General features: G+C 38.7%; 1 protein-coding gene across 1 annotated transcript in view; it reads right to left on the bottom strand.

The window, feature by feature from the left end:
* LRRC8B (leucine rich repeat containing 8 VRAC subunit B) overlaps positions 1-22,219 on the bottom strand; it is a 29,241-nt gene extending 7,022 nt beyond the window's left edge. Inside the window, exons 1-4 of the mRNA XM_025390554.1 lie at positions 22,161-22,219; positions 21,975-22,029; positions 11,051-11,146; positions 5,955-8,119 (exon numbers count right to left, since the gene is read on the bottom strand). Coding sequence (XP_025246339.1) covers positions 5,955-8,093 — 2,139 coding nt within the window. The 5' untranslated portion in view covers positions 8,094-8,119; positions 11,051-11,146; positions 21,975-22,029; positions 22,161-22,219. The remainder of the gene's footprint in view (positions 1-5,954; positions 8,120-11,050; positions 11,147-21,974; positions 22,030-22,160) is intronic.
* Positions 22,220-25,227: the final 3,008 nt, after the last annotated feature.

Here is a 25,227-nt window from a genome sequence, read left to right as displayed (position 1 = left end):
GGAAGAGAGAAACATTAAACAATTACACAATTGTCTGTAATGAGTGGTATGAAGAAAAGTACCCTAACCTGAACTGCATTAGGGAATTCCATATTTCCCTTCTTCAGTCAGCTTCAGATTCCCAGCAAGAACCTCCTTTAACTGGACTGATTTCCTACTGGGTGATTACCCTGAAGCCATTGCCCTCACTCTTGTCTGGTTATCAGCACTACCACATTCCCACCAGTCTCCTTTCAAATCTCTACATCTGTGATTTCAGTGGACTTCTCAGGCTCCAGCAGAGGAAAGGGATTTCCCAAGGCAGTGGGAGTGAGCCTCAGGGCCAGTCCCTTAGCATTGCTGCTGTGAATGTGAGTCAAGAGCTGCGCTGGCGAAACTCCTCCTATGTGCAAGCGTCCATCTCCAGGGCTTTCTCTCCAGCTCCCTGCCCAACTAAGGCACAGGATCTTACCTCACCTACTCTCATTCAATTTTTCTAAACGAGCCTGGAGAGTTTCGTTAAAGACTCAAGACTTTCCTTCAACTCAGCAATTGTATCCTGAAAAATCTACTTATAGTTTTAAAAATAGTTTGCCTTGAAGCTTACAAGAACTCCAATTTTGCCTGGGTCAACAAATTTTATAAAAACAAATTTTATAAAAAATGTTGGAAAACAATTACTTAAAACTAATTTATTTAGCATGCCCTTTCTTAGACTGATGACACATGAGCCAGAGAGCAAAATATTACCTTAGTGGATCACTGATTTCTTCTAAAAAACCAATGAGAAAGCTTACAGGCTATTATGGGGATGACATACTTCAACAACAAAATGGTTTTATGGAATAAACTATAATATATAATACACACCTACATAAACTATATAATAAACTACAAAATAGATGACAACAACAAAAACTAATGGCTATGTAATCTCTCTACATCCTAGAATTCTCTGACAACCAAATGTCTTCAGCAAAATGAACTGAAGTCCCCGAGAACAGGATGCTTTTCTTTTACATCTATGGCTGACATTGTAAATTAAATACCCCCGCTTTTTCCCAGAGGCTGGGATCTTACTTTAGAATCCTTCTCAATACCAGATTTCCTTGTTTTTTTTCCTGGCCAATGACACATGCTATCTTGGGAAATGCCTACCAAACCCTAAAGTCCAATCATTTCAAGAAACACAGCTGAATATTTCTAAGTAGTGATGCCAAAAACAACAAAACTCAGTGTCACACAGATGATCTTCAGAAGGAATTTCTACATTATTCATCTTCTGGCTAGAAGTCTTCAAACTAATGTAAGGGGAAAAAAAAAAAAAAAAAAAGCACAAATGTGGAAGTAAGAAGACCTAGCTGTAAACTGGACTGGTCTAAGATTTCAGCAAACCTAGTTCAAAGCCTTGTGCTTCTCTCCATTACAATCAATGCCACCATAATCCAATTACTCTTTGGCACTGCGATAGGGATGGATCTTGGCCTCCATTTCTCCCACCTTCCACGCCCACCCGCACATACTGTTCCCCATGTAAAATCACTTGGATTGATCCAACGAGACATAGTAGAAGAACAGTAGAGTAGAAATCAGAATGTTTGGGTTCCATCCTAGCCCCCTTGCCAGGAAACTTCAGACCTTAGGTGAACTGCTCTGAGCATCAGTAAAATAAGGGAAGTGGACTAGAGTAGGGGCTGGCAAAGTTTTTCTCCAAAGGACCAGAAGAATAAGTATTTTAGGCTTTCTGGGCCAAGAGGCAAAACTGAAAATATTATGTAGGTCCTTATATAATAGAAAAAAAATTCCATACATTTTTAAGTGATGAAATTCAAAATATAACAATTGAATATCATTTTGTTGTAATACAGGCCCCCTAATAAGAAGAATGGAATCTATTTGTGAAAATTGAAATTTGAATTTCATATAATTTTCATGGGTCACGAAATATTCTTTTGATTTTCTTCCCCCAACCATCTAAAAATGTAAAAACCAATGCTAGCCTGGGCTGTATAAAAACAGGCAGTGGGTAGACCTGACCCCCAGGCTGCAGTCTGCGGACTCTGTTCCTTTCAGGTATGAGAGTCTTTGTCTCTTGTTTTAAATCTGTATTCCTACTTCTAAATCATAACTGATTCAGCCTTTCCATGGGGTTTTGTTTCTTGGCTGTCCTCTCACAAGCCTTTCATATGCTACAATCAGAGCCTCCTTTGAAGGTACCAGTTCAGGCTAACTAGCACTTTCAAGCTCAAGTCTTACCCTAGTCACTATCCAATGAATCAAACATGAATTTGACCAGCAGATTTCCAGGCACTCTCCATTCTGACCCACCTTACTAAATGGTCTCATCTCTTTGTACATCTGGGCACGCTTATTTCAGTCCTCTGTGGATGACCTCTATTTTTTAACACTTCCCTAATCCAGTGTTCTAGGGTATGCTTCACAGAACACAAGAGTCACTCTATAAAAAAAGTGTCTTGCTCAAACACATTTGGCAAATATTGCATACCATCTCTCGTTGGAGAAGCACAACGCATATTCATATGTTAAAGGCTCTCCCGCTCAGTGAATATCTGCCACCCAGGGACTGCCGAATACCTTCCCATGTCGAGGTAATTCCCTACCTTATGAGTCTTGGTGGGTAGTAGAGCTCACTTCCTACTAGAGAAACTACCACCACCAGATTCTTGTGTTCTCAGCTCTCTTACAGCCACAATGTGGGCATTCATTAGCTGTGCCAATCAGCTGCTCAGACTCGGACTTTGAATTGGGGCTAACATCACAAAGAAGTCGAAGCCACGAAGAATCTATTCTGTGGGAGGCCCAGGGTCACAAGAGCAGCAACATCAAGTTTTCAGGAACAGAACCAGTGCTCTGAGCTGGTAAGGTCCTCGGAAGTGTATCCTCACCATTGTGCTTTTCTGCTATGATTCTGGCTACAGTCCTCACTGCTGTCTTACTTTGTGCCTGTTTTCCAAGCTTACTTTTGCAGTCTTTTCAGTGGTAATATGAGATACCTAATATCCTTTCAACTAACGTCTTTTCTGCTTACGAGGTAGTATTTGTTGCCTCCATCTATAAACCTGATACACTGCCCAAGTCTTGAGATCAGACGTTTAAAATGCATGCTATAGGAATCTTTATCAACTGCCATTCCACATGGATTAATTGGCTTGAATTTCTGAGTATATGCATATCTAACTATGTATGCAGCCAGTGTGATATTTTCTTTTTTTCCTTTTTTGAGATGGAGTCTTGCTCTGTCGCCCAGGCTAGAGTGCAGTGGCGTAATCTTGGCTCACTGCAACTTCTGCCTCCCGGGTTCAAGCGATTCTTCTGCCTCAGCCTCCTGAGCAGCTGGGACTACAGGCACGTGCCACCATGCCCGGCTAATTTTTTAATTTTTAATAGAGATGGGGTTTCACCATATTGGCCAGGCTGGTCTCGAACTCCTGACCTCATGGTTCAATATTTTGGTCTAACTCAGAATCATGAGACTCTCAAGGTTGGAAATAATCTTGAAATTCGTTAAATCCCCACATGAAACATGAATTCCTGATGCCCTTTAACAACCCTCCTGCTGAGTATCTGGCAGTCCCTGTCTGGAGAGTTTTATTAATAAGAAAATGACTTTTCCCTCGTCAAATGCTCATTCAATCTTTGGATGCTTATGAGAAAGATGAGAAATCTTGCCCTGCTGGCCCTAGTTCTCTCCATTTGCCCTAAGTTCTAACACTGTAGTTATTCCCAGCAAGTTTTACTCTCCATGTAAATTTTTCAAATATCTGAAGACCAATATTGTGGACGATTCTCCCTTCCCACCTGTACTTCCCATCATGAGGCTAAAGTATTCCATCAGAGTTTTCATCTTCCTGGTGGCTGTCCTCTGATGAGTTTTAGTTTATTTATATTGTTGTTACATAGTCTCTGCATAGTGTTTCTTTGACTCTAAGTTCACCAAAGATGTCATGTTCATCATTTTGGCTCCAAAGATGCTAAGCAACTACTTTTTTCTCAGATTTCTGGGACAACCCACTCAAAAAGATACCATTCTATTTTGGTTATAAAGTATTTTCAGCATAAGACTTTTCTTGTGGTACAAAGTATCCTTTCTTATTCAAGAAAGCATGTGTCTGATATTCACACTTATTCTTCAGATATTGTCCAGGATTCCATTCCATAAACTTGTGTCAAAAGTACTAAGGGTCTTAAGGTTTCTTTATTACATTAACTCGGTGAAAACATTCACCTGCTCATACATTTAAATAATGCATGGCCAGCTAACACCTGAATAAGCTGCAACTTTCAAAAATCCATTTTTGAAAGTGATTTAACTGTCTGTAACTGCTTAGTGGAACCAATGCCTTTAAAAATATTATTTATATTTTTATTAAAATTTAACAATAAAAAAATGTGAGCAAAATATTAATATTAATCATGTGCCTAATTAAATGGCACAGATAATACTTCTAGACCTGTGATTTTCAGAGTGCAGTCACTAGGCCAGCATCATCAGCTCCACCTGGGGACGTTTTAGAAATGCAGACTCTTGGGTCTTACATCCGGCCTACTGAATTGGAAACCCTGGGAGCAGGGCTCAGGAATCTGTGTTTCAGCAAGCCCTTTCTGTTGCACACTGTTAATCTAGGTCAATCCTAATGTAGTTTTAAAATCTCACAAACTTTTAAGATCTGAAGATGTCTCATTTGTCTAACAATGGACTCGCTCCTTTTATATATGAATAAAGTCAGAGAGTTCTAAAAATCAGCATGAATTTTGCTCTCACCCCCCAATTTTCTGGTATTTCTCTAACACCCATGGTTTTCAAAAATAATGTATAATTAATACGTTTATTAGCCAACATGATGCTCATAACTATATTTACCATGACATATGAACTACAAAAAGTCTAAAAGATAATAGATTTTCTTTTTCTTTTCTTTCTTTTTTTTTGAGACAGAGTCTCGCTCTGTCACTAGGCTTGAGTGCAGTGGCAGAATCTCAGCTCACTGCAACCTCTGCCTCCCGGGTTCAAGCGATTCTCCTGCCTCAGGCTCCTGAGTAGCTGGGACTTCAGGCACCCACCACCATGCCCAGCTAATTTTTGGATAATATATTTTGAAGTGTGGTGGAACAGCTGTACCCATTTTCAAGTAGAGGAATGTCAGTTTCATCCCTTGGTAGATTTGATTTCTGACCAGGTTTTCCCTCTTTCTTCCAAAATGGACATTAGCCTCACTCTCTTACCTTTAGACTACCATGAATTTTTCCTTTTTCCTCCTCCTCCATATCTTAACCTAGGAAACTACTCATTTATTTTGTTTTTTCATGTTTTGGTAAAGTTAAGTTTTCCTTAACTTGGCTTTACTATTGCAAATTATGGTTCATTCTAAAGTATGGATCCTGGAAAAAGCTTCTAAGAAGCCATAGTGTTGCATTATGGAGGCAGGCCTTTCATTTTGAATCATCTTTCTAGACATGCATGCAGATTTCAAATCTTTTTCACAACGTCACAAAAAGGATTTATGAATAATTCATAATCCCAGCATTTTAAAATAAGAAGTTATTTTATTATGACAGATTTGGAAAGCGGAAAAGTTTTACCAAACTCCCTAAATACCTAAAACCTTCATAAAACAAAAAGTAAGCTCTACCATAACGAATTAAATAGTTTAAAATACTTTGTGATGTTTATGTAGAAAATTGGGGGAAAAAAAAACACAAAGAGAAAAACATTTGCTGAGCAACTATTACGTGCCAGGAATTGTGCCAAATGCTTATATGTTTTTTCATAAAATCTCCATGACGACTTGTAAGTTAGATTAAAAATGGATGCTCAGTGTTTTGGTAATTTATACAAGATCAGATTGGGCTTGGCTTGAGAACACATAGCATGATTTGAAGTGTGTTTGCTTGCCCTATATAACACACTACAAGTGCGGCAGATACTGAACAAAAGAAGGAATGGATTTACTTACATTGTTGTTGGTCACAGCAAAGTACTGCAAATTGCTCAGATACTGGATTTCTTCTGGAATGAAGGTCAAGTGGTTATAGCTTAGATCCAAATAATGTAGTTTGGTGCATAGGAAAAGCTGCAAGGGCAGATTCTCAATATTATTATGGTCCAAAGAGAGCTGCTCGAGGTTAGATAATGCCCCAATCTGTGCAGGAATATAAGCAATGTTATTGTGCCATAACTTTAAGCAGGAAAGATTCTGAAGATGCTGAAAGCTAATGATCTCTTCCACAGTTTTAAGGTTGTTTTCCCTTAGGTCTAACTCATGCAAATTATTCAGGCTGAAAATGGAGTGTGGAATGCGTTCCAGGTCACAGCTGATCAGTTCTAGGCTTTTCAGATTGACCATCTTTTTCAAGTTGTTCAACACAACCAGTTTGCTTCCCTCATTATCAAGGGACAGTTTCTGCAGTGAAGGCAGGAGGTCTGTAACAACCTGTGGGATCCGGGAGAGGCTGCTCTTCAAGTAGAGGGTCCTCAGATTTTTTAAGTCCTGAAAGCCCTCCAACTGCATAGTACTCAACTGTTCAGGGAGAACACAGCCTGAAAGATAAAGTTCCTTGAGATTCTTCAGGTGAAATACCCAGCGTGGGATTTTTCCCATTTCAGTAAATTTCAGGCGGAGGATCTTTAAATTCTCCTCTAGAAAGGCCAGTGCAGGATGGTCTACGACCAGAGATGAATGGTACACACGAAGCTCCTTGAGGTTGACCAGCTGTGAGACTGCAGAGGGCAGCTTCACCTCTGGGATAAGCTCCAGGCTTAGCACTTCCATTTCAGTTAACTCAAAGACATTGTCTGGAAGACCATTGAGCATAAAAAGATGCAGCTCTATCTTGTCCTGGGCATTTTTCACAAGCTTACTTTTCAGTTTCTCAACTGTCCATTCATTATTGAGGTTGATCTGTTTCAGTTTGTTCTCACTGACCTCTGACAGGAATATGGAGAAGCGTTTGGAATAAAGAGGATCATACTGATCAGCCAGATGAAGGATGAAGGCAAAGTCATTCTTGACATCAGGAATGTCACTGTAGTTGCTTTTTTCTCTTAACGCCTCAAAGGAATATTGCTTCAGGGAACTCCTCAGCATCCACCACAGGCTGTAGGAAGAGGTCAGACCGTAAAGTATAACCAAAATGACATAAAATGAAGCCAAGACCTTAAAGATTTCTGCCAAGGAATAGACACACTGGTAGCGCTTGTATCCTGTAAAAGCCTGCACATCAACTGAACAGTCGATTTCAAGAGTGATGTAGGTTAAAAAATATGGAACGTAAGTTATGATGAGCACAAACAAAACGACTTTGACTATTATCTGTTTCAGATATACTCTATAAATGATGTCCTTCTGCTCCACGTGCATGCGGAATCTTCTCACTTTTTCAAAGATGGCTTTGGCCTGTTCACCCTCCTTCTTGTCCAGGACACTGGAAGTTGGGCTTTCTATGCCAGCTGACTCCAAACCTGGCTGCGGGTAGGGCAATGACTGTTTGCTAGAATCTATGTCAGCTGAACACCCTGAGGACGAAAGCAAAATCTTGGACTTGGAGAGTTTCAGAGGCCTCACTGACTGCTCGGCCACTGTTTCTGACAGGGCGCGGGTGGTCCATGGAGAATCGAAGCATTTGTGAAGGATGGCCACAAAATGCTCGAGCCTGGAACTGGTACTGGGGTAGTGAAGCCAAAAGTTGCTACAGGCTGCAAAGATGAGCGTGTGCAAGAGCACCAGGTAGGGGAAAAACTTTGCAAACCAATGGAGCTGTTTCTCGTAACAGACGGCATCGATATAGGAGTACTGCTGTCGGTGGAGGTCATTCTGGATTCGGAGGGGGAGTGGAAGCGGTGTCCCAGGATTAGAGGATGTGTTCATGCTGGCTTTCAGGATGTCCCAAGGCACGGCACAGTGATTGTCAAATTCCACTTTGCATGGAAGACAGCACAGAACCCTGCTCTGCGTCAGCTGGAGAGCTCCGGCCAGCACGGCCACCAGCAGCATGATCAGTGTGATGTAATACCAGAAGACGTCCCACCATGGTTTTAAGATGTGATAAGATGACTGGGCATCTGCTAAGCATTTTAGCTCAGTTAGTGTAATCATGACTTTCCCTTGTAGGAGGACAGAAACTGGAAGAGGAAAATAAACACTACTGAAGCAAGTACTCAAATAAGCATTTCACTCTAATGCTCATACACACATGCCCTCCTTCCCAAGCAGGATTTAGCTCTGGGGTCAAACCTAAAAGGGAGAGCTGATCAAGGGGCACATAAGTCTTCTGGTTTCATTTGAAACCATAGGCCATCCAACTTTGAGCCATAGTCTCTCAGATGGGGGACCGTTTAGTGATAGTGACTAGAAAGAAGTTTAGGGGGAGCTCTTGAGGTAATTATCTCATTACGTCTTGGATCTCAACTCCAGGCTAGGCTACTAAAAACCAGGAGTCAATCTGTCTTCAACTGACATTTGAAAAACTTGTTCCTATGCTCCTTCCTCCCTTCCTCCCTTCCTCACCCCCCGCTCTTTCTCTCTCTTTTTCTTTCTTTCTTTATTTGACAGGGTCTCACAGGCCTTAGACTCTTGGCCTCAAGTGATCCTCCCTGCTTGGCCTCTGAAAGTGCTGGAATTACAACTATGAGCCACCACAGCCAGCCACCTAATTTCCAATGGTCACACTGTACCTTCCAAAATGTCTGATTAAGCTCCTTTCCACACCTTCTCCCATGTCTGAAGCATCACTTATAGCCCGAAAGTTGTTTCAGTCACCACAAGGAGCCTCTTTTAAGCAAGCTCTGCTTTGTAAAATTACCCCTTAGGCTTAGAGGGGTCTACAATTCTATGCCCAAAACAACCTGTCACTGAATGTATTATCTCCTTTCCACACAAGCTTTCGCTTTGTAATTTAAGTACGTGAGTATTAAAAAACTTTGAGTATTTAAAACTTGGGAAGTATTTAAAAGTTATGGCTTAAAAAAGAATAAGGAAGAAAAGCTCTGCTGGAATACTCGATCACAGGGACTCCCTCTCATGTTTAATGTTGTGATGGCAAAGTGCTAAAAAGATAAACGAATAAGGTATATTCCATTATTAAATTATTTTTGACTTCAGGAAAACAAGATTATCTTGTATTTTCATACTGAAAAGTATTAAGACAACATGCCTGAGAATTTCCATGTTGAGTCTTACATACATCAATTGTTTCAAAAATTGCTAATCAGTAAAATCCAGATCATCTATAAGATAGCACAGAGTAAGGTAAAAGGAAATATGTGGGTCTTAGAAAATATCTGCTAAGAAAAAGAAGAAAAATAGTAACGGTAACATGGTCCTCCCTTGCTGGTAGTCCAGCTCTAACCTATTTCCAAGGGCTTCTCCTGGATTTTCTTGAGTCTGGAGTCTTACCATCTACTCTGGGCCTGCGTTTCTCTCTAGACACCCTAGTATTAGTAGCATCCCCAAGGAATACTTTTTTTTTTTTGACACGGAGTCTAGTGGCGCAATCTCAGCTCACTGAAACCTTCGCCTCCCAGGTCCAAGCAATTCTCCTGCCTCAGCCTCCTGAGCAGCTGGGACTACAGGTGCATGCCACCATGTCCGGCTAATTTTTGTGTCTTTTTAGTAGAGATGGGCTTTCACCATGTTGGCCAGGCTGGTCTCGAACTCCTGACCTTGTGATCTGCCCGCCTTGGCCTCCCAAAGAGCTGAGATTATAGGCCTGAGACACTGTGCCCAGCCAGGAAGACTTTTTTTACTCTTATTTGCCCTCTTTCTGGGGTCTGGTATCTTGCCTTGAACCTTAGAGTCCCATTACAGAGTCCCTGCTCCCTGTTAATAAGTCTCATCCTCAGCATATTCCTGACCATCTGACCCTGAACCCTACAGCTTCATGCTCTTGTACCTGTTAGGGCATTCTACAATTTCTGAGTTTAATTGCTGGACTGGAGCACTACTTTCTGCTTGTGTCCTCTCTGGGCATCACATTATATTATATGGATTCACCTTCCTCTTAGGACCTACAGGTGGATTATATAACTCTTCAGGGCTTCTCTCCTTCACTCCAGCTAAGTGGGTCTATTTCTAACTCTCAACTCTTCTCATTCTGCCTCACCTCTCTGCCTTACATAATTGTGTGTCAAGGTAAGACAGAAACTAAAATGAGAGGAATATATGAGGCAAAGAGAAAGTCCTGGGCTTAGACCTCAAAATACTATAAATATGATGTGGCCAGGGGTGTGAGGGATGGTAGAAAACACTGCTAGATGAAAGAAAGAACATGTGAAAAATACTTTAGGATTTTAGTTGACATGTATGCATACTTTCAGCTAGTCATGTGATAGTTGTTATGTTGAAATATTGATTATAACTTCTGGCCATATTAATAGGTGAACCCAGATAAAGGAGCTGCAGTCCTCCTGTACCTGCCTGGTGAGATCACAATACTGAAACCCAATGCTCAGTTACAGGTTAAAGATAAAATGGACCAAAAACCAACCAGGAGCTGTTGTTTCCAAACCATTTCCTACAGAGGAACACAGGCAATTGATGAAATTCAGCTGAGATAACAGATGACTAGGTGAGCCTGAGAATTTATCTTTACATTTTTGCACAACAACCTCACAGGTGAAAGAATAGTGGATTTGCTCCCAAGGTAGAACCAGGTAGGTGGAAGCTTTAGAAAATTACATTTTGATTCAGTCTGTGGTGGAAAGTCATCGAACTGGCTGCTCTGTGAAACAGTTCAGCTCTATGTCCTGAGCAGAATCTTGATCAATAAAATGACCATCCATCAGGGAAGTTGCAAAGGAATTTCTTGTAATGGATAAAAAGAGTGAAGCAGATAATTTCAAAGGATTCTTTCAGCTCTGAATTCATGTTTCATTTGTCCTCTCAAAGGTCCCGAGAATTAAATTAATTTAAGATATGCAACTGAAATTGTAGAAGAATGAAAACAACAGTAGCTCTAACAATGATAAGGGTATTTGACAGAGAGTGAATATTTAGTCAATAAAAATACAAGTCAACATTGACCAAAATAATGTGTTTTAAATATTTATACTTACTATAATGAAAAAATTAAATAAATCAATATGCTTCAGTCAGGAGGTCTACACCTTTTGAAGTTTCTTAGACACACCATCTCTGTGTTTGTCTTCATTCTATGAGAAAACATAAATATCTTAAAATAGCTATAGTCATTCAAACAAACAAACTGAAGATACTGTCTCCAGAAACCCTCTCTGTCATAAGACATGATATGGCAAATAGATTTTCATGCTCCTGGCCTCAAGCAATCCTTCCACCTTGGCCTCTCAAATGCTGGGATTACAGGTGTGAGTCACTGTGCCTGGCTTAGATTTTCACAGGCCAGTTTACTTTTCACACTGGGGCACATTCTGGCAAAGTTGTATCTACAGGGCCCCACTCATATTCATTAAACCATACTCACTCCCTGAACTTCATTTCAATTACAGGAAAGTTCCTTCAGAAATTTAAACACAACATATTTTAAAATTCTGTATCTACAACACTTAGATGAACACTTAGTTTTTCTAAGTAGTCGACATATGTTAATTTATCTCACTCATTCCTCATACACAGTTGTTCTTATTCGCATTTTTCAGATGGCTTGTCACACCAAGTGATTTCTGTACCCATATTTAAAACCAAACATCTATCCAAATAAGTCTCAGTGCTCCTAAAATTTAGCCTACCAATCTCATTAGAAAAAGTGACAAGTTAATACACCTTTCCAGATACAGCTCAGAAATATGGCTGAAATTACTGGAAATTATGTTATTATTAAACATACTTAGGCTTTATATTTGTTTAATTTAGAGGTTAATAAAACCCATTTGTAACATTTATAGTTCAATAATTTGTGATAGTTAAATTACATATATATTGATAATTTGAACTGTGAGAAAATTGTAAAATGCTAGAATTTGTTTTTAATTGAATGTAAAAATTATATCTTTTAGTACCTATGAAACCTCAAAAAAAAGTTTCTAGGGAGGTTTTATATTATACAATCCGTTTTAAAAAGTACTTCAAATACTCCTAAGAGTACTGACCCCAAATTGTATTTAAGATATTTTTAGCAATAATCTTGTAAGCTTGTCATTTCAAATATCAAAAAGCTGGGCATGTCCGAAACTTACTTTGGGTTTACCAAGTCATGTGCAAAGCCTATTTTACAATTAGTCACCATCCAGCATCAAATTGTTTTGAAGGTTAGAAAGCACACTTAGTATGTATAAGAACCTAGCTGTATACTAATTCATAATTACATGGCACCACTGGAGTAAGAATTTCTCATTCACAATTCACAAGCCTTTATAAAAGTCTTACAACATATATCACATGACTGCATTTATGTGCACTGAGCATGATAAAGACATCTGATGTGTGAAACATTTTACATATTCTTTCACAGCAGCTGCATTTGTAACATGCCAGAAAAGAATTTATTGCATAATTCAAAAATGCTACTCAGCCATGATTCTTTTTATACAATACAGTTCTCCTTAAATATCAGAAACACACTTTCTACTTTATTAATAATTTAACATCTGTTTTTCTACCTTCAAAGCATGTCTCATTTACATTAATTTGTTTTATACTTAAAACAAGCCACTGAAATAAATAGTATTACTCTTTATGTTTATATGCATAGAAATTAACGCAGGCTCAAAGAATTTACCTTGCCCAAGGTGACAAAACCTGCAAGAAATAAAGTTGCAACTGGAACCTAGGTCCTCAGACTCAAATCCCAACCTCATGCACACCAGACGACATGGTCTCAGTCAATCCAATTAACAGTCTTAGGTCTCTCAAAAGCTGAAGAAAAAGCTAATTATCGCTCTTTCCCAACTCACCCAATATCTGCATTATAACTGGGTTCTATTATAATCTTTTGAATAAGGATGTAAATCTAGTTTTCTGTAATGTCTTCCATTACATACAATCTACTTTTTCAGCTAAACATTTTCCTACTAAATATTTTCTACTGAACTAAAACTTAATATTTAAATATACAGCATCTGGATTTAAGTATATATAAAATATCTCAGCATTCCTATATATAAAATGATGCTAATTTTCCTATGAAGTGCTTGACTAGAGAGTTTAAGCATAGCTATCCTTTGTCATTATGCCATTTAATACTGTCTGTCCAGGAAATTGTTTCCAGACCATATTTTAGTAAACAATGGTGACTCAATCCAAATAAGATCTCTATTTCTAATATACAAACACACTAAATCATTCCAAAGAAATGTTAAGAGTAATGGATTTTGCAGTTCTAATCCCATTCTTTCAGCTTTTAAACCTCATTAAGAAGTCATAAAAGCTTTTTCAAAACACATGAATTCACTGACAATCTTACTCCAAAGTCTCTAAGACTGTAAAATCAACATTCAAGTTAGGCATCAGTACTTCCCAGTAGTCCTTATTTTACTTTGAAAGCATTTCTAAAATAACAAGTGAAAAAATAAACAAATGATGATCAGATGGTATTTAGTGTCATTATATACTGAGAACTGGAGGCTACTTCAAAGATCTGTCTCTGATCCCAGGCAGGGATTATAGCCGAACAATTCCAAAAAGTGGTTCTCTACATTACTCTCATTGAACACTGATTTAAAAATCACCTTAGAGCCCTTCAAAATGTTTAGTGCTACTTCCCATTAAGATGTTTTTTGGGACTAACATATATCTAACTGAAATTTAAATTCACCTTTTGTTGAGTTCTTTCTCTAGGAAACAATGCATCAGTATCTCTGATTAATTTGCCCCCTTTCTTTATGCTAAGTAACTCATTTAACCACTCTTGAGAGATTTAATGACACGCATTAAACATTTTCAAGTACCTAAATGATCACCAGCAGTAACATTTGATATACCAGTTTCCTTATGTCCCTTTCCAGTTCTTTCAGATCTTGTTAGTACAGTGATTTTCAAATAACAAACACACTTCCCAAACTCAGTTGTAGTTTTGAGACCTAGATTTTTCTAATAGTGGTTCTCTAACATTAATGGACATAAAAATCACAAGAGCTTATTAAAACATCACATGATGAGTCCATCCCTCCGAGTGGCCAATTCATAAGGTAGGAAGTAGGTCTCGAGAACTGCATTCCTAACAAATTCCTAGTTCATGTTGATGCTGCTGGTCCAAGGACCACTTTTCAAGAATCACAAATCTAAGACAGTGATTCTCAATCTCAGCTTCACCTTAGAACCTCTTGGGGCACTTTTAAAAGAAACCTAAACCCAGGCCTTACTCCCACAGAGCAAGTCAATTGGTCTAGGAGAGGCCAGATTTTTTTTTTCCTCCAAATCTCCCCAGGAGGAGAAAGCTTACAAGATAGACAATAAAGTTATCTGAGAAAAGCGCCTATCTTTTAAGTCTTCATGGAAGTTGCACTAGACATCTAGGATGCTCTCTCCACTCTACAGACTACAAAGTAACAGATACCATCTCCACATGAACCCTTCAGAGTCTCAGAAATGTGAAGCGGTAGAACAGTGAATCACTGAGCTATGGAGATATGCAGGATGGTTTGTGGGAGGAGGGATTAGAAACAAAGGGAGCGGCTGAAAGCCTATTTCAATTATGTGGGTGAGAAATAATAAGGGTAAAGTTTATAATATGTTCAAAAAGAAAGCCAAGAATAAAATAGTCAAGGGAAATTAAAATTCAGTACCACCTATAGCAACATCAGATAAAGAGGTCCACGCAGAGGCAGGAGTCAAGTGGATTCAGATTTTGATCCTATGATATTATAGTATCTTACACAGTTTCTAGCACATGGGGCACAATAAATATTTATATAACAATTAAATGTACAAAATGAAAAAGATCCCCCAACCATTCAAACTTTTAGGGTGTATTCAGGGTGACAGAGCCTTTCCCAGGGAGTGGCAAGAACTCAGCAGCAATAGAGATGGGAGGGTTTTTGCTAACTGTTCTGCATATTCCAAGCCTTAATGGCTTAAGAAAAAGTTTTATTTCTTGAGATTCTGTGGGAGGTTCTTTCACTTCATAGTGTTGGCTGGCACACTTTCCAGATGGTTGGAAGGTACAAAATGTCCTCATTCCTTAGGCTGGTCGTTGGTGCTAACTGCTGGCTGGTAACTCCTTCATGTGAGACTCCATGTGGCTCTTTGAGTGTCCTCACATAGCATGGTGGGTGGGTTCTAAGACAATACATTCCAAGCACAAAAGTAAAAGCTATAGCTCTTGTAAGGCATAGGCTTGAAGCTACACACTGACACATCCACCAAAATCTACTGGCCAAAGGAGTCATAAGTCCAGTCCAGATTCAAGGGGAAGGGAAGTGGACTCCACCTTTTAATGGGAGGAGTGGCAAAGAGTCTCCAGCCATGCTTAATCTACCACAGTCTACTCTCTGGCCATGCAATGATTTACATTCCTCTTACATGCGAAGCACACTAACACTTTCTCAAGATTCCCCCCAAAACTTCATCCCACTATGGCATCAAATTCAGGCTTGAAGTCCAGGATCTTGTCATCTAACTCAGTTCCAGAAAGCTGTGGGACAAGACCCTTGAAATTATTAGAAGCCCTACCATTTAGCTGAGAAGTTCTATGAGGCACTGCCTTCAATCTTTTTAAAGTTTTAATAAAGGGTCTTACAGCTATGCCTTTACTTTTATTTTCACCTTGAGACCATGTTTTACTGGCAGTAATGTTCTGGATCTGATCTTCTGATCTTTGGACCTGAGACCATTTCTTTCTTTGAGTATCTTTTGCTGGGTAGAAGAGCTGGGGATGAGAAACAGTTGGATTTACAATCTGAGAAAATTCAAGATTGGAAATACTTCCTCTAAAGTCTGCTTAAAATCAAAATAGTTTCTTCTTTAATTGGTCTCTTTCTTGAAATACTTTGATCATAGTATGAAACAAAAAGAAAAAGGAGTTAAAAAAGGAGTTAAAGGGGTCACTCGGAGCTTCTGATATTTTGCTGGAAAATCTCCTAAGCTAGATCCACAAGTTCATTAGGTTCATTATCTATGTTCCATGTTACTGCAGGTGATGGTCTTGCTGACTTTTTTCTCAATATAAAGCAAGGGTACCATTTGACATCCTCCAACAGCAACAGTATTCTAACTGCCCTTCAGGCCTTCACTGACACCTGGTCTCAAAGACAAAACGACAGATTTTTTGTTATGGCAGCATCTGACTTCTAGGTACCAACTTTTGTTTTGATTCTTCATTCTGTGTAACAAGTCAAAACTTAGTGGCTAAACTAACAACTAATAATTTCTCATGATTCTATGGAATGATGTGGCAGTTCATATGGTGTTGGCTGGAGCGCTAGAATACTTAGAAGGCCCAAAGTGCCTCAGTCACAACACTGGTGCTTCTACTGATTGCTGGCTGGGAGCCCAGCTTAGGCTGTCGACCAGGGGCCTTGCCAGTCCTCTATATGGCTAATTAGGCTTCCTCACAGCAAGAGACTAAGAGCTAAGAAGGAATGTTTCAAGCACACAAAAGCAGACACTACAAGTCTCTTAAGGCCCAGCCTTGGAAATTACTCCACACCATTTCTGCCACATTCTATTGATCAAAAAACCTACCACAGCCAGCCAGATTCCAAGGGTGGGGAAATCAACTCCACCTCTTGATGGATAAGTTGCTAAGCCTTAGCAGCCATGTTTAGCCCACTGTAGGAAGTCATGACCAAATTTAAGTGGTGGTCAGTGCCACAGAAATGAATTATTTGAGAGAAAGAATTTAGTGAGTGAAGGACAGAATTGCTGTTCCCTCTATAAAATAGATCAGGAAGGCTTATTAGATAAGGAAGAGTGAAAAAGGATAGAGAAGCAGGGTCAGTGTGGTAAAGGAGAAGCACAGTATTTCTGGAACACAAAAATCAGAATTCAAGGAAAGAAGCTGACATCATCATAAAATAATACAGAGAACCAAAGGAGAAGAGAGACACACAACTGCCTTTCCAGAGCTTCTGACCCAAAGCTGTAGTAAGATAATGGGTCTGGGAAACAATCTGATGAATACTCTAAACATTAGGAAAATTACCCTAGTCATCAGAAGCCCTCGGAGAAAGTTACTGAATAAATGAAATAAAATAAATAACTATAAATAGTAAGTAATAAATTAAATTAAAAAGTTACTGAGTGAATTAAAACTATGGGAAAAATATAGAAATTATAGAAATCCTAATGACATCCGAGTTGTTCTTTTTTTTTTTTTTTTTGATGGAGTCTCGCTCTGCCACCCAGGCTGGAGTACAGGGTGTGATCTCGGCTCACTGCAACCTCCCCCTCCCGGGTTCACGCCATTCTCCTGCCTCACCCTCCCACATAGCTGGGACTACAGGCGCCCGCCACCACGCCCGGCTAATTTTTTGTATTTTTAGTAGAGATGGGGTTTCACTGTGTTAGCCAGGATGGTCTCTATCTCCTGACCTCATGATCCACCCACCTCGGCCTCCCAAAGTGCTGGGATTATAGGTGTGAGTCACCGTGCCCAGCCGACATTTGAGTTGTTCCAAACTTTAAGGAATATTGCTTCACTTTTACTTATTTCTGGCAGTTACAGAATACATCATATATTTAATGTAGATAATATTTTTCTCTTTAGGAAAAGATCTCCCAATTCTTTGAAGTTTTTAGTAAGCTACTATATTTTCTAAAATCTACTTAAAATAAAAGAAGTTGCAGCCATATTCTTGTAATATGAACACAAGCATAAGCCACGAGTTGCTGGATAATTCTTATAGAGAAGGCAACCTCAAATCCTTCTCCATCACCTTTTGCTGTTTATAAGACTATTTTCCTGACCACACCCCACACCACAGTAAGCAAGTCATACTATGTAGAACAAAACCCACTGCCTATGTAATCCCTTCTGAATCACACTCTCACCTTTCAAATGACAGGCAGACAGCAGAGACCAAGTGGACAAAATAATCTCAAAGTTGGAGGATGGCCTTTCTGAATGAACAAAGCCTCCAAGAAATATGGGATTATATAAAAAGACTGAATCTATGGCTGATTGGTTTACCTGAAAGAGATGGGGAGAATGGAACCAACCTGGAAAACATATTTCAGGATATCATCCATGAAAACTTCCCCAATCTAGCTAGAGAGGCCAACATTCAATTCAGGAAGTGCAGAGAACCCCAGTAAGATACTTCACAAGAAGATGATCCCCAAGACACACAATCAACAGATTCTCCAAGGTTGAAGTGAAAGACAAAATGTTAAAGGCAGCTAGAGAGAAAGGTCAGGTCACCTACAATGAAAAGTCCTTCAGACTAATAGCAAACTTTTCAGCTGAAACCCTACCAGCCAGAAGAGATTAGAAGTCAATATTCAACATTCTTAACAGAAATTTTAACCCAGAATTTCATATCTGGCCAAACGAAGCTTCATAAGCATAGGAGCACCCGATTCACAAAGCAAGTTCTTAGAGACCTTAAAGAGACTTAGACTCCCAATCAAAAATAGTAGGAGACTTTAACACCCCACTGACAATATTAGGTCACTGAGACAGAAAATTAACAAAGATATTCAGGACCTAAACTCAACACTGAATCAAATGGACCTGATAGATATCTACAGAACTATCCAACCAAAAACACAATATACATTTTTCTCATTGCCACTGCTACATGGTACATACTTTAAAATTGATCACATACTTGGAAGTAAAACACTCCTTAGCAAAAAAGAAAAAAAAAAAAAAAAAAGAAAGAAAGAAAACCAGCACACAATAATAATACTCTCTCTCACCATTCCTATTCAACACAGTATTGAAGTCCTTGCCAGGGCAATGAGGCAAGAGAAAGAAATAAAGTGCATCCAAATAGGAAAAGAGGAAAGCAAAGTATCCCTGTCTGTGACAACATGGTCTTATGTCTAGAAAACCCCATAGTCTCAGCCCAAAAGCTTCTTACGCTGATAACTTCAGCAAGTCTCCAGATACAAAATCAATGTGTGAAAATCACTAGCATTCCTATACACCAACAACAGTCATGTCGAGAGCCAGCTCAGGGACAAACTCCCATTTACAACTGGCACAAAAAGAATAAAATACCTGGGAATACAGCTAACTGGGGAGAACTATAAACCACTGCTCAAAGAAGTTGAAGATGACACAAAATAAATGGAAAAACATTCCATGCTCATGGATAAGAAGAATCTGCATCATTTAAATGTCTATACTGTTCAAAGCAATGTATAGATTCAATGCTATTCCTATTAAACTACCATTGAAATTCTTCACAGAACTAGAAAAAACCATTTTAAACTTCACGTGAAACAAAACAAAACAAAACAAAACAAACAAACAAAACTCTGCATAGCCAAGGCAATGCTAAGCAAAAGAAACAAAGTTGGAGGCATCACATTGCCAGACTTCAAACTATACTGCAGGGCTACAATAACCCAAAATAGCATGGTACTGGCACAAAGCAGACAGATAGACCAATGGCACAGAATAGAGAACCCAGAAATAAGACCGCATACCTACCACTATCTGGTCTTCAACAACACAAAAAAGAGCAATGGGGAAAGGATTCCCTATTTGATAAATGGTGCTGGGATAACTGGCTAGTCATATACAGAAGATTAAAACCGGACCCCTTCCTTACACCATATAGAAAAACTAACTCAAGATGGATTAAAGACTTAAACATAAAATCCCAAATTATAAAAACCCTGGAAGACAACCTAGGCAATACCGTTCAGGACAATAAGCATGGGCAAAGATTTAATAATGAAGATGCCAAAAGCAATTGGAACAAAAGCAAAAACTGACAAATGGACCTAATTAAATTAAAGAGCTTCTGCTATCAACAGAGTAAACAAACAACCTACAGAATGGGAAAAAATTTTTGCAAACTATGCATCTGACAAAGGTCTAATATCCAGCATCTTAAGGAACTTAAACAAATTTACAAGAAAAAACAACCCCATAAAAAAGTGGGCAAACACATGAACAGACATTACTCAAAAGAAGACATACACATGGCCAAGAAGCATCACTGATCATTAGAGAAATGCAAATCAAAACCACAATGAGATACCATCTCACACCAGCCAGAAAGGATATTATTAAAAGGTCAAAAAACAGATGCTGATGAGGTTGTGGAGAAAAAGGAATGCGTACACACTGTTGGTAGGAGTGTAAATCAGTTCAACCATTGTGGAAGACAATGTGGCAATTCCTCAAAGACCTAAAGACAGAAACACCATTCAACTCAGCCATCCCATTACTGGGCACATACCCAAAGCATATAAATCATTCTATTATAAAGACACATGCATGTGTATATTCATTGCAGCACTATTCACAATAGCAAAGACATGGAATCAACCTAAATGCCCATCAATGATAGACTGGATAAAGGAAATGTGGTACATATACACCACGGAATACTATGCAGCCATAAAAAAAAATGATACTATGTCCTTTGAAGGGACATGGATGGAGCTGGAGGCCATTATCCTTAGCAAACTAATGCAGGAACAGAAAACCAAATGTTCTGCAAGCCACGTGTTCTTACTTACAAGTAGGAGCTAAATGATGAGAACACATGGACACATAGAGGGGAACACCACATACTGGGGCCTATCAAAGGGTGGAGGGTGGGAGAAGAAAGAGGACCAGGGAAAATAATGGGTACTCAGCTTAATCCCTGGGTGATAAAATAATATCCATCACAAACCCCCATGACACAAGTATACCTATGTAGCAAACTTGCACGTGTACCCCTGAACTTAAAATAAAAATTAAAAAAAAAGATAAAGAAAAAAATGAAAAATATGGTACATATACACCATGGAAGACTACACAGCCATAAAAAAGAAGGAAATCAAGTCCTTTGCAGCAACATGGATGAAGGTGGAGGCCATTATCCTCTGTGAGCTAAAGCAGAAACAGAAAACTAAATACATTTTTTCACTTATAAGTGGGAGCTAAGCATTGGGTACACATAGACATAAAGATGGGAACAACAGACACTGGGGACTCCAAAAGGAGAAAGGAAGGGAGAGAGGCAAGGGCTGAAAGTTTTCCTATTGTACACTATGCTCACTACCTGGGTGACAGGATCATCCTTACTCCCAACCTCAGTGTCATGCAATATACCCTGATAACAAACCTGATCATGTATCCCCGAATCTAAAATAAAAGTTGAAATTATAAATTTAAAAAGAATTTATAGTTAACTCAATGAGTCAGAATGGAAATGTGAATATACCTAAGAAGTCAAAGGATCTTCACCTTCATCTGTAAAAAAGAAGGGTGTTTAGAATGCTGTAGGTGACAGATCGCTTATCTTCACCACTGATTCATCTAGACTATATGTTCAGAGCTGGGTGACACTTTTAAGGTGTATTCAGAACATTAGAGAGTTGTGCTATTACACAGCGTACAAATTCTTCATTCATTGTGTCAAAGCTAAAAGCACTGCTACAATCTAACTTAAGATTAATCTTCTGCAATTACAAAAGACGGAATGATGTTTGCAGGAAGCAACGGAGTATAGGGCTTATTTCTGATTTGCCTACTCAAAGAAAGTATGGCCATCTTTTACTTAATAGAAATACAGCAAACCAAATCTATGGCAGTATTAAAAATTCTACCTTAAACAAAAATCAGAAAAATACAGACATGGACTCTAAGTCTGCCATGGGCATTTATTATATTCCTTAGATTTTACTGTTAAAAATGACGAATATCATATACACATATATTTTCCTGCATACAAAATCCACAAAAGGTAGGAAGATGACATTTTTACTAAAAGGTTACAGATCTAATTTTCTGTTTATTAACTGGTTTAAAAAACCTCAGAAAGATTTTACTCAAAACATCTGTAAGAATAGTAATCTCTTTTACATACTAAGTATTCAGTATCTATTTGCCCCAAGCTACCAACTTAATTGTAATTATCTTTACCATGTGTTTATAATTCAGGATGTTAATCTTACCCTATGAATGCTGGTCAACTGGAACCTCTGCAATTAGTCTCAATTTGAAAAGTTCCTAAGGAGAAATCAAAAGCATATTGTTATATTTTACACATCACAGGACTGCAAGATAATTCATCCACTGATATGGTTCTAAAATTTCCAACATATATAATAATTTTATGAAACATACAAAAGATAACTTACTTAAAAAGAAAGCATTAAAGAGATCACCTTCTGACTTCTCAAAGAGGTTAACTATTACCCAGGGAGAGAAACAAATCACTGTCACAAACTACACATTTTACTTCATCACAACAGTAGCTTACAAGGCACAAAACATAAACGTTGAATTTGTTTTTTTTTTTTTTTGAGACGGAGTCTCGCTCTGTCGCCCAGGCTGGATGGAGTGCAGTGGCGCGATCTCGGCTCACTGCAAGCTCCGCCTCCCGGGTTCCCGGGTTCACGCCATTCTCCTGCCTCAGCCTCCTGAGTAGCTGGGACTACAGGCACCCACCACCACGCCCGGCTAATTTTTTGTACTTTTAGTAGAGACAGGGTTTCGCCATGTTAACCAGGATGGTCTCCATCTCCTGACCTCGTGATCCACCTGCCTCGGCCTCCCAAAGTGCACAATGAATTTTTAATGGAGAATAAGACAGCATTATATATGAGTACCACTGATTTTATAAATATAAGGCAGAAAAAAAAATTGAAAGTATTTATGCTTTTTAAAAGGGGAAACGCAGTGAAAGACTTAACATTTGGGATAGTTTTCTTTGTCCAGTTTTTAATTTTTGCTGACCCACTGGTTTTATACAATTATGCCATTATAAAATTCAATGGCACAATACTGAGATCTTTTTTTGCCACTTATATATCACAGGCTTTTTTGATACTGCTACAAAGTTTCTTTAAGAATCATTTTTGATGGAAGCATATAGTTCATGCATGGACATGTCTTAGTTTACGAAATCATTCCCCTACTAAATTTTCAATTTTCCTTTTTTTTTTTAATACTAATAATGTTGTAAACATCTCTGTACTCTTCATATGTTTTTTTTGTTTTGTTTTGCATATACTTCTAAAATGAAGGACTTAGGTCAAAAGAGCATAAACATTTTAAGGCCTCTGATATACAGCATCAAATTATTTCTCAGAAAGGTTATACCAATTTTCTTTCCTGTCAACAATGTATGAGTAACACCTCACCAGATTTAGAAATCATTATTAAAAAATTTTGCTAATTCCTATGTGAAAAATTATCTTATTGTTGCTTTATTTGGCATTTCTGAGTTGAATTGAACATGTTTCAGCATACTTACTAATACATTTCATTCCTCTCTCCTATTTAACATTTACCTAAACCAGAGGAATATTTTGCTGAGAAGATATAAATGTAGAGCTCAATGACAGCTCTCTTGTAATGAAAATTTGTCATCTCAGGGTGAAGCCACTGCTGTCAAGTAAAGTAAATAACAAAATGTAGCTGAGTTTCTTTATTCAGGATAAAACCAAATCATTCAAACCAATTTTAGAAACTATAACTAAACTTATCACCTTTCTTCCTCCTTAGCAGAACACAAAAGTACCAAGTTGGAAGAATGAAATGTGAAATACTAAATGACAATGCTTCTTAGAATAGCATAAATAGTCCATATTAGGCAGGATAAAAAGAGGACAAAGATTGTTACAGCAATTCTGACCGACCCAGCTGCTGAGGCAGGCGGCCTGCGTCAGCACGTCCGCCAGCTTGCTATGCTAATGAGTGTTACACAACTAGCTGATCTACCCCTTCAAAAACATTCTCTCTCCAGAGGAAGGACACAAGACGTGTGTATTTTAACTTAAAAAGTCAGTTCCAAGATAACCTAAAAATAAAAGGGTATTCTGGAAGATTTAGAGATAAGTATAACACTGAGAATTCTCTTCTTTCTCAAATAAGAGCTTCTTCCTGAAAGGAAGGCTCCCAATGAAGGACATACAAGGCACGGCTCCCAAGTGACTGAGGATTAAGGAACAATACAGCAACAATCAGCTTTCTGATAGAAAAACAAAAGGCCCCAAAGGATCTTACTCTTGATGTTCTTGTTTCTTTCTGGTTAGGAGAGATGGTGGATTTGACAAAACAAACTTTTTTGTAGTGCACAAAGAACTACTATACAATTTTGGAATTTGAGCATGGCTTTCCATTTGGGTGTATTTGTTTTGTAGGGATAGTTAAATCTTAGGAAAGATCTAGCAAGATGTCAAGAATCTCTGGTCAAAGGACCTGAACTGGGTTAAAGGCATAGTCACTGGGACCTTTTTTGGCAGGAGAGCTACGGCAGAAATCACTGTAATGTCATACTCATTCACCCTGCCTCAGGCAATTGTATAAGTTTAAGGCTTCAGACTACGTAAAATTAAAGCCTCCCATTTCATCAGTTTGAAAATCTCAAAATCATAAATAACAGATGGATTTAAAAAAGGAACATCCCACTGCATCATCTCTCCCATTCTGGATCAAGTGGAATCACCTCTATGAGCCATCCAGACCAGCACAGGCTGAATTTGTTGCTCCTTCATCTGTGTTCCAGGAAGTCATTTGCTAATATTTCTTTTACAGTGTTTATTAATATATGTGAAGCTATTGCCTCCAATTCTTTGAGGGTTGGGGCAGTATCTCATTTATCGGTATCCCAGGGATGTATCCCAATGTCTCTTTCATGGGCTAGATTAAGGTCCTAGATATTATAGCAGCTACCATGTATGGATTCATCAATGGGGCATTTAGATCTCTGGAAACTTAACTAGATTAAACAAAAATAGTACCTACTGAACCTTTCTCAAGGATGGTATTGAATGTGGTTGGAAGAAAATATCATGAGTCTATTTCCTTTGGGTCAGAAACTGGCAAAAGGAGGACCCAGAGGGCTCTTTTGCTACTCTTTTTCCATACAGTGCTTCACTACTCCACTTAAAAACACTGTGAACAAATATTTAATGAATACCAGTGTGAAGTGGCATCAAATCCTTAGCCTGTCCAGAGCCCAGAGTGATCAGTGATAAGCCCACTCCCCTTGCGTCGGTCTTGTCTCTCTCTGTGCCATGAATATTTAGTAAATCACTGTTGAGTAAATGAAGGACAGCAGATCAGGTTTCACCACCCATTTAGGAACCAAGGGTACAGAGGAGAAGGCCTGGCTCTCAGAAAGATCTGTGAACACCACTTATGCACACACATGGTGGGTATGGAAGGGTGGCAACATGACAGGGACAGAGACTCAGGCAT

Source organism: Theropithecus gelada, chromosome 1 (assembly GCF_003255815.1).
Source record: "Theropithecus gelada isolate Dixy chromosome 1, Tgel_1.0, whole genome shotgun sequence".
Classification (NCBI taxonomy): Eukaryota; Metazoa; Chordata; class Mammalia; order Primates; family Cercopithecidae; genus Theropithecus; species Theropithecus gelada.
Note: the sequence above shows the minus strand (reverse complement) of the source record. Positions and strands in the feature narration are given on the sequence as shown.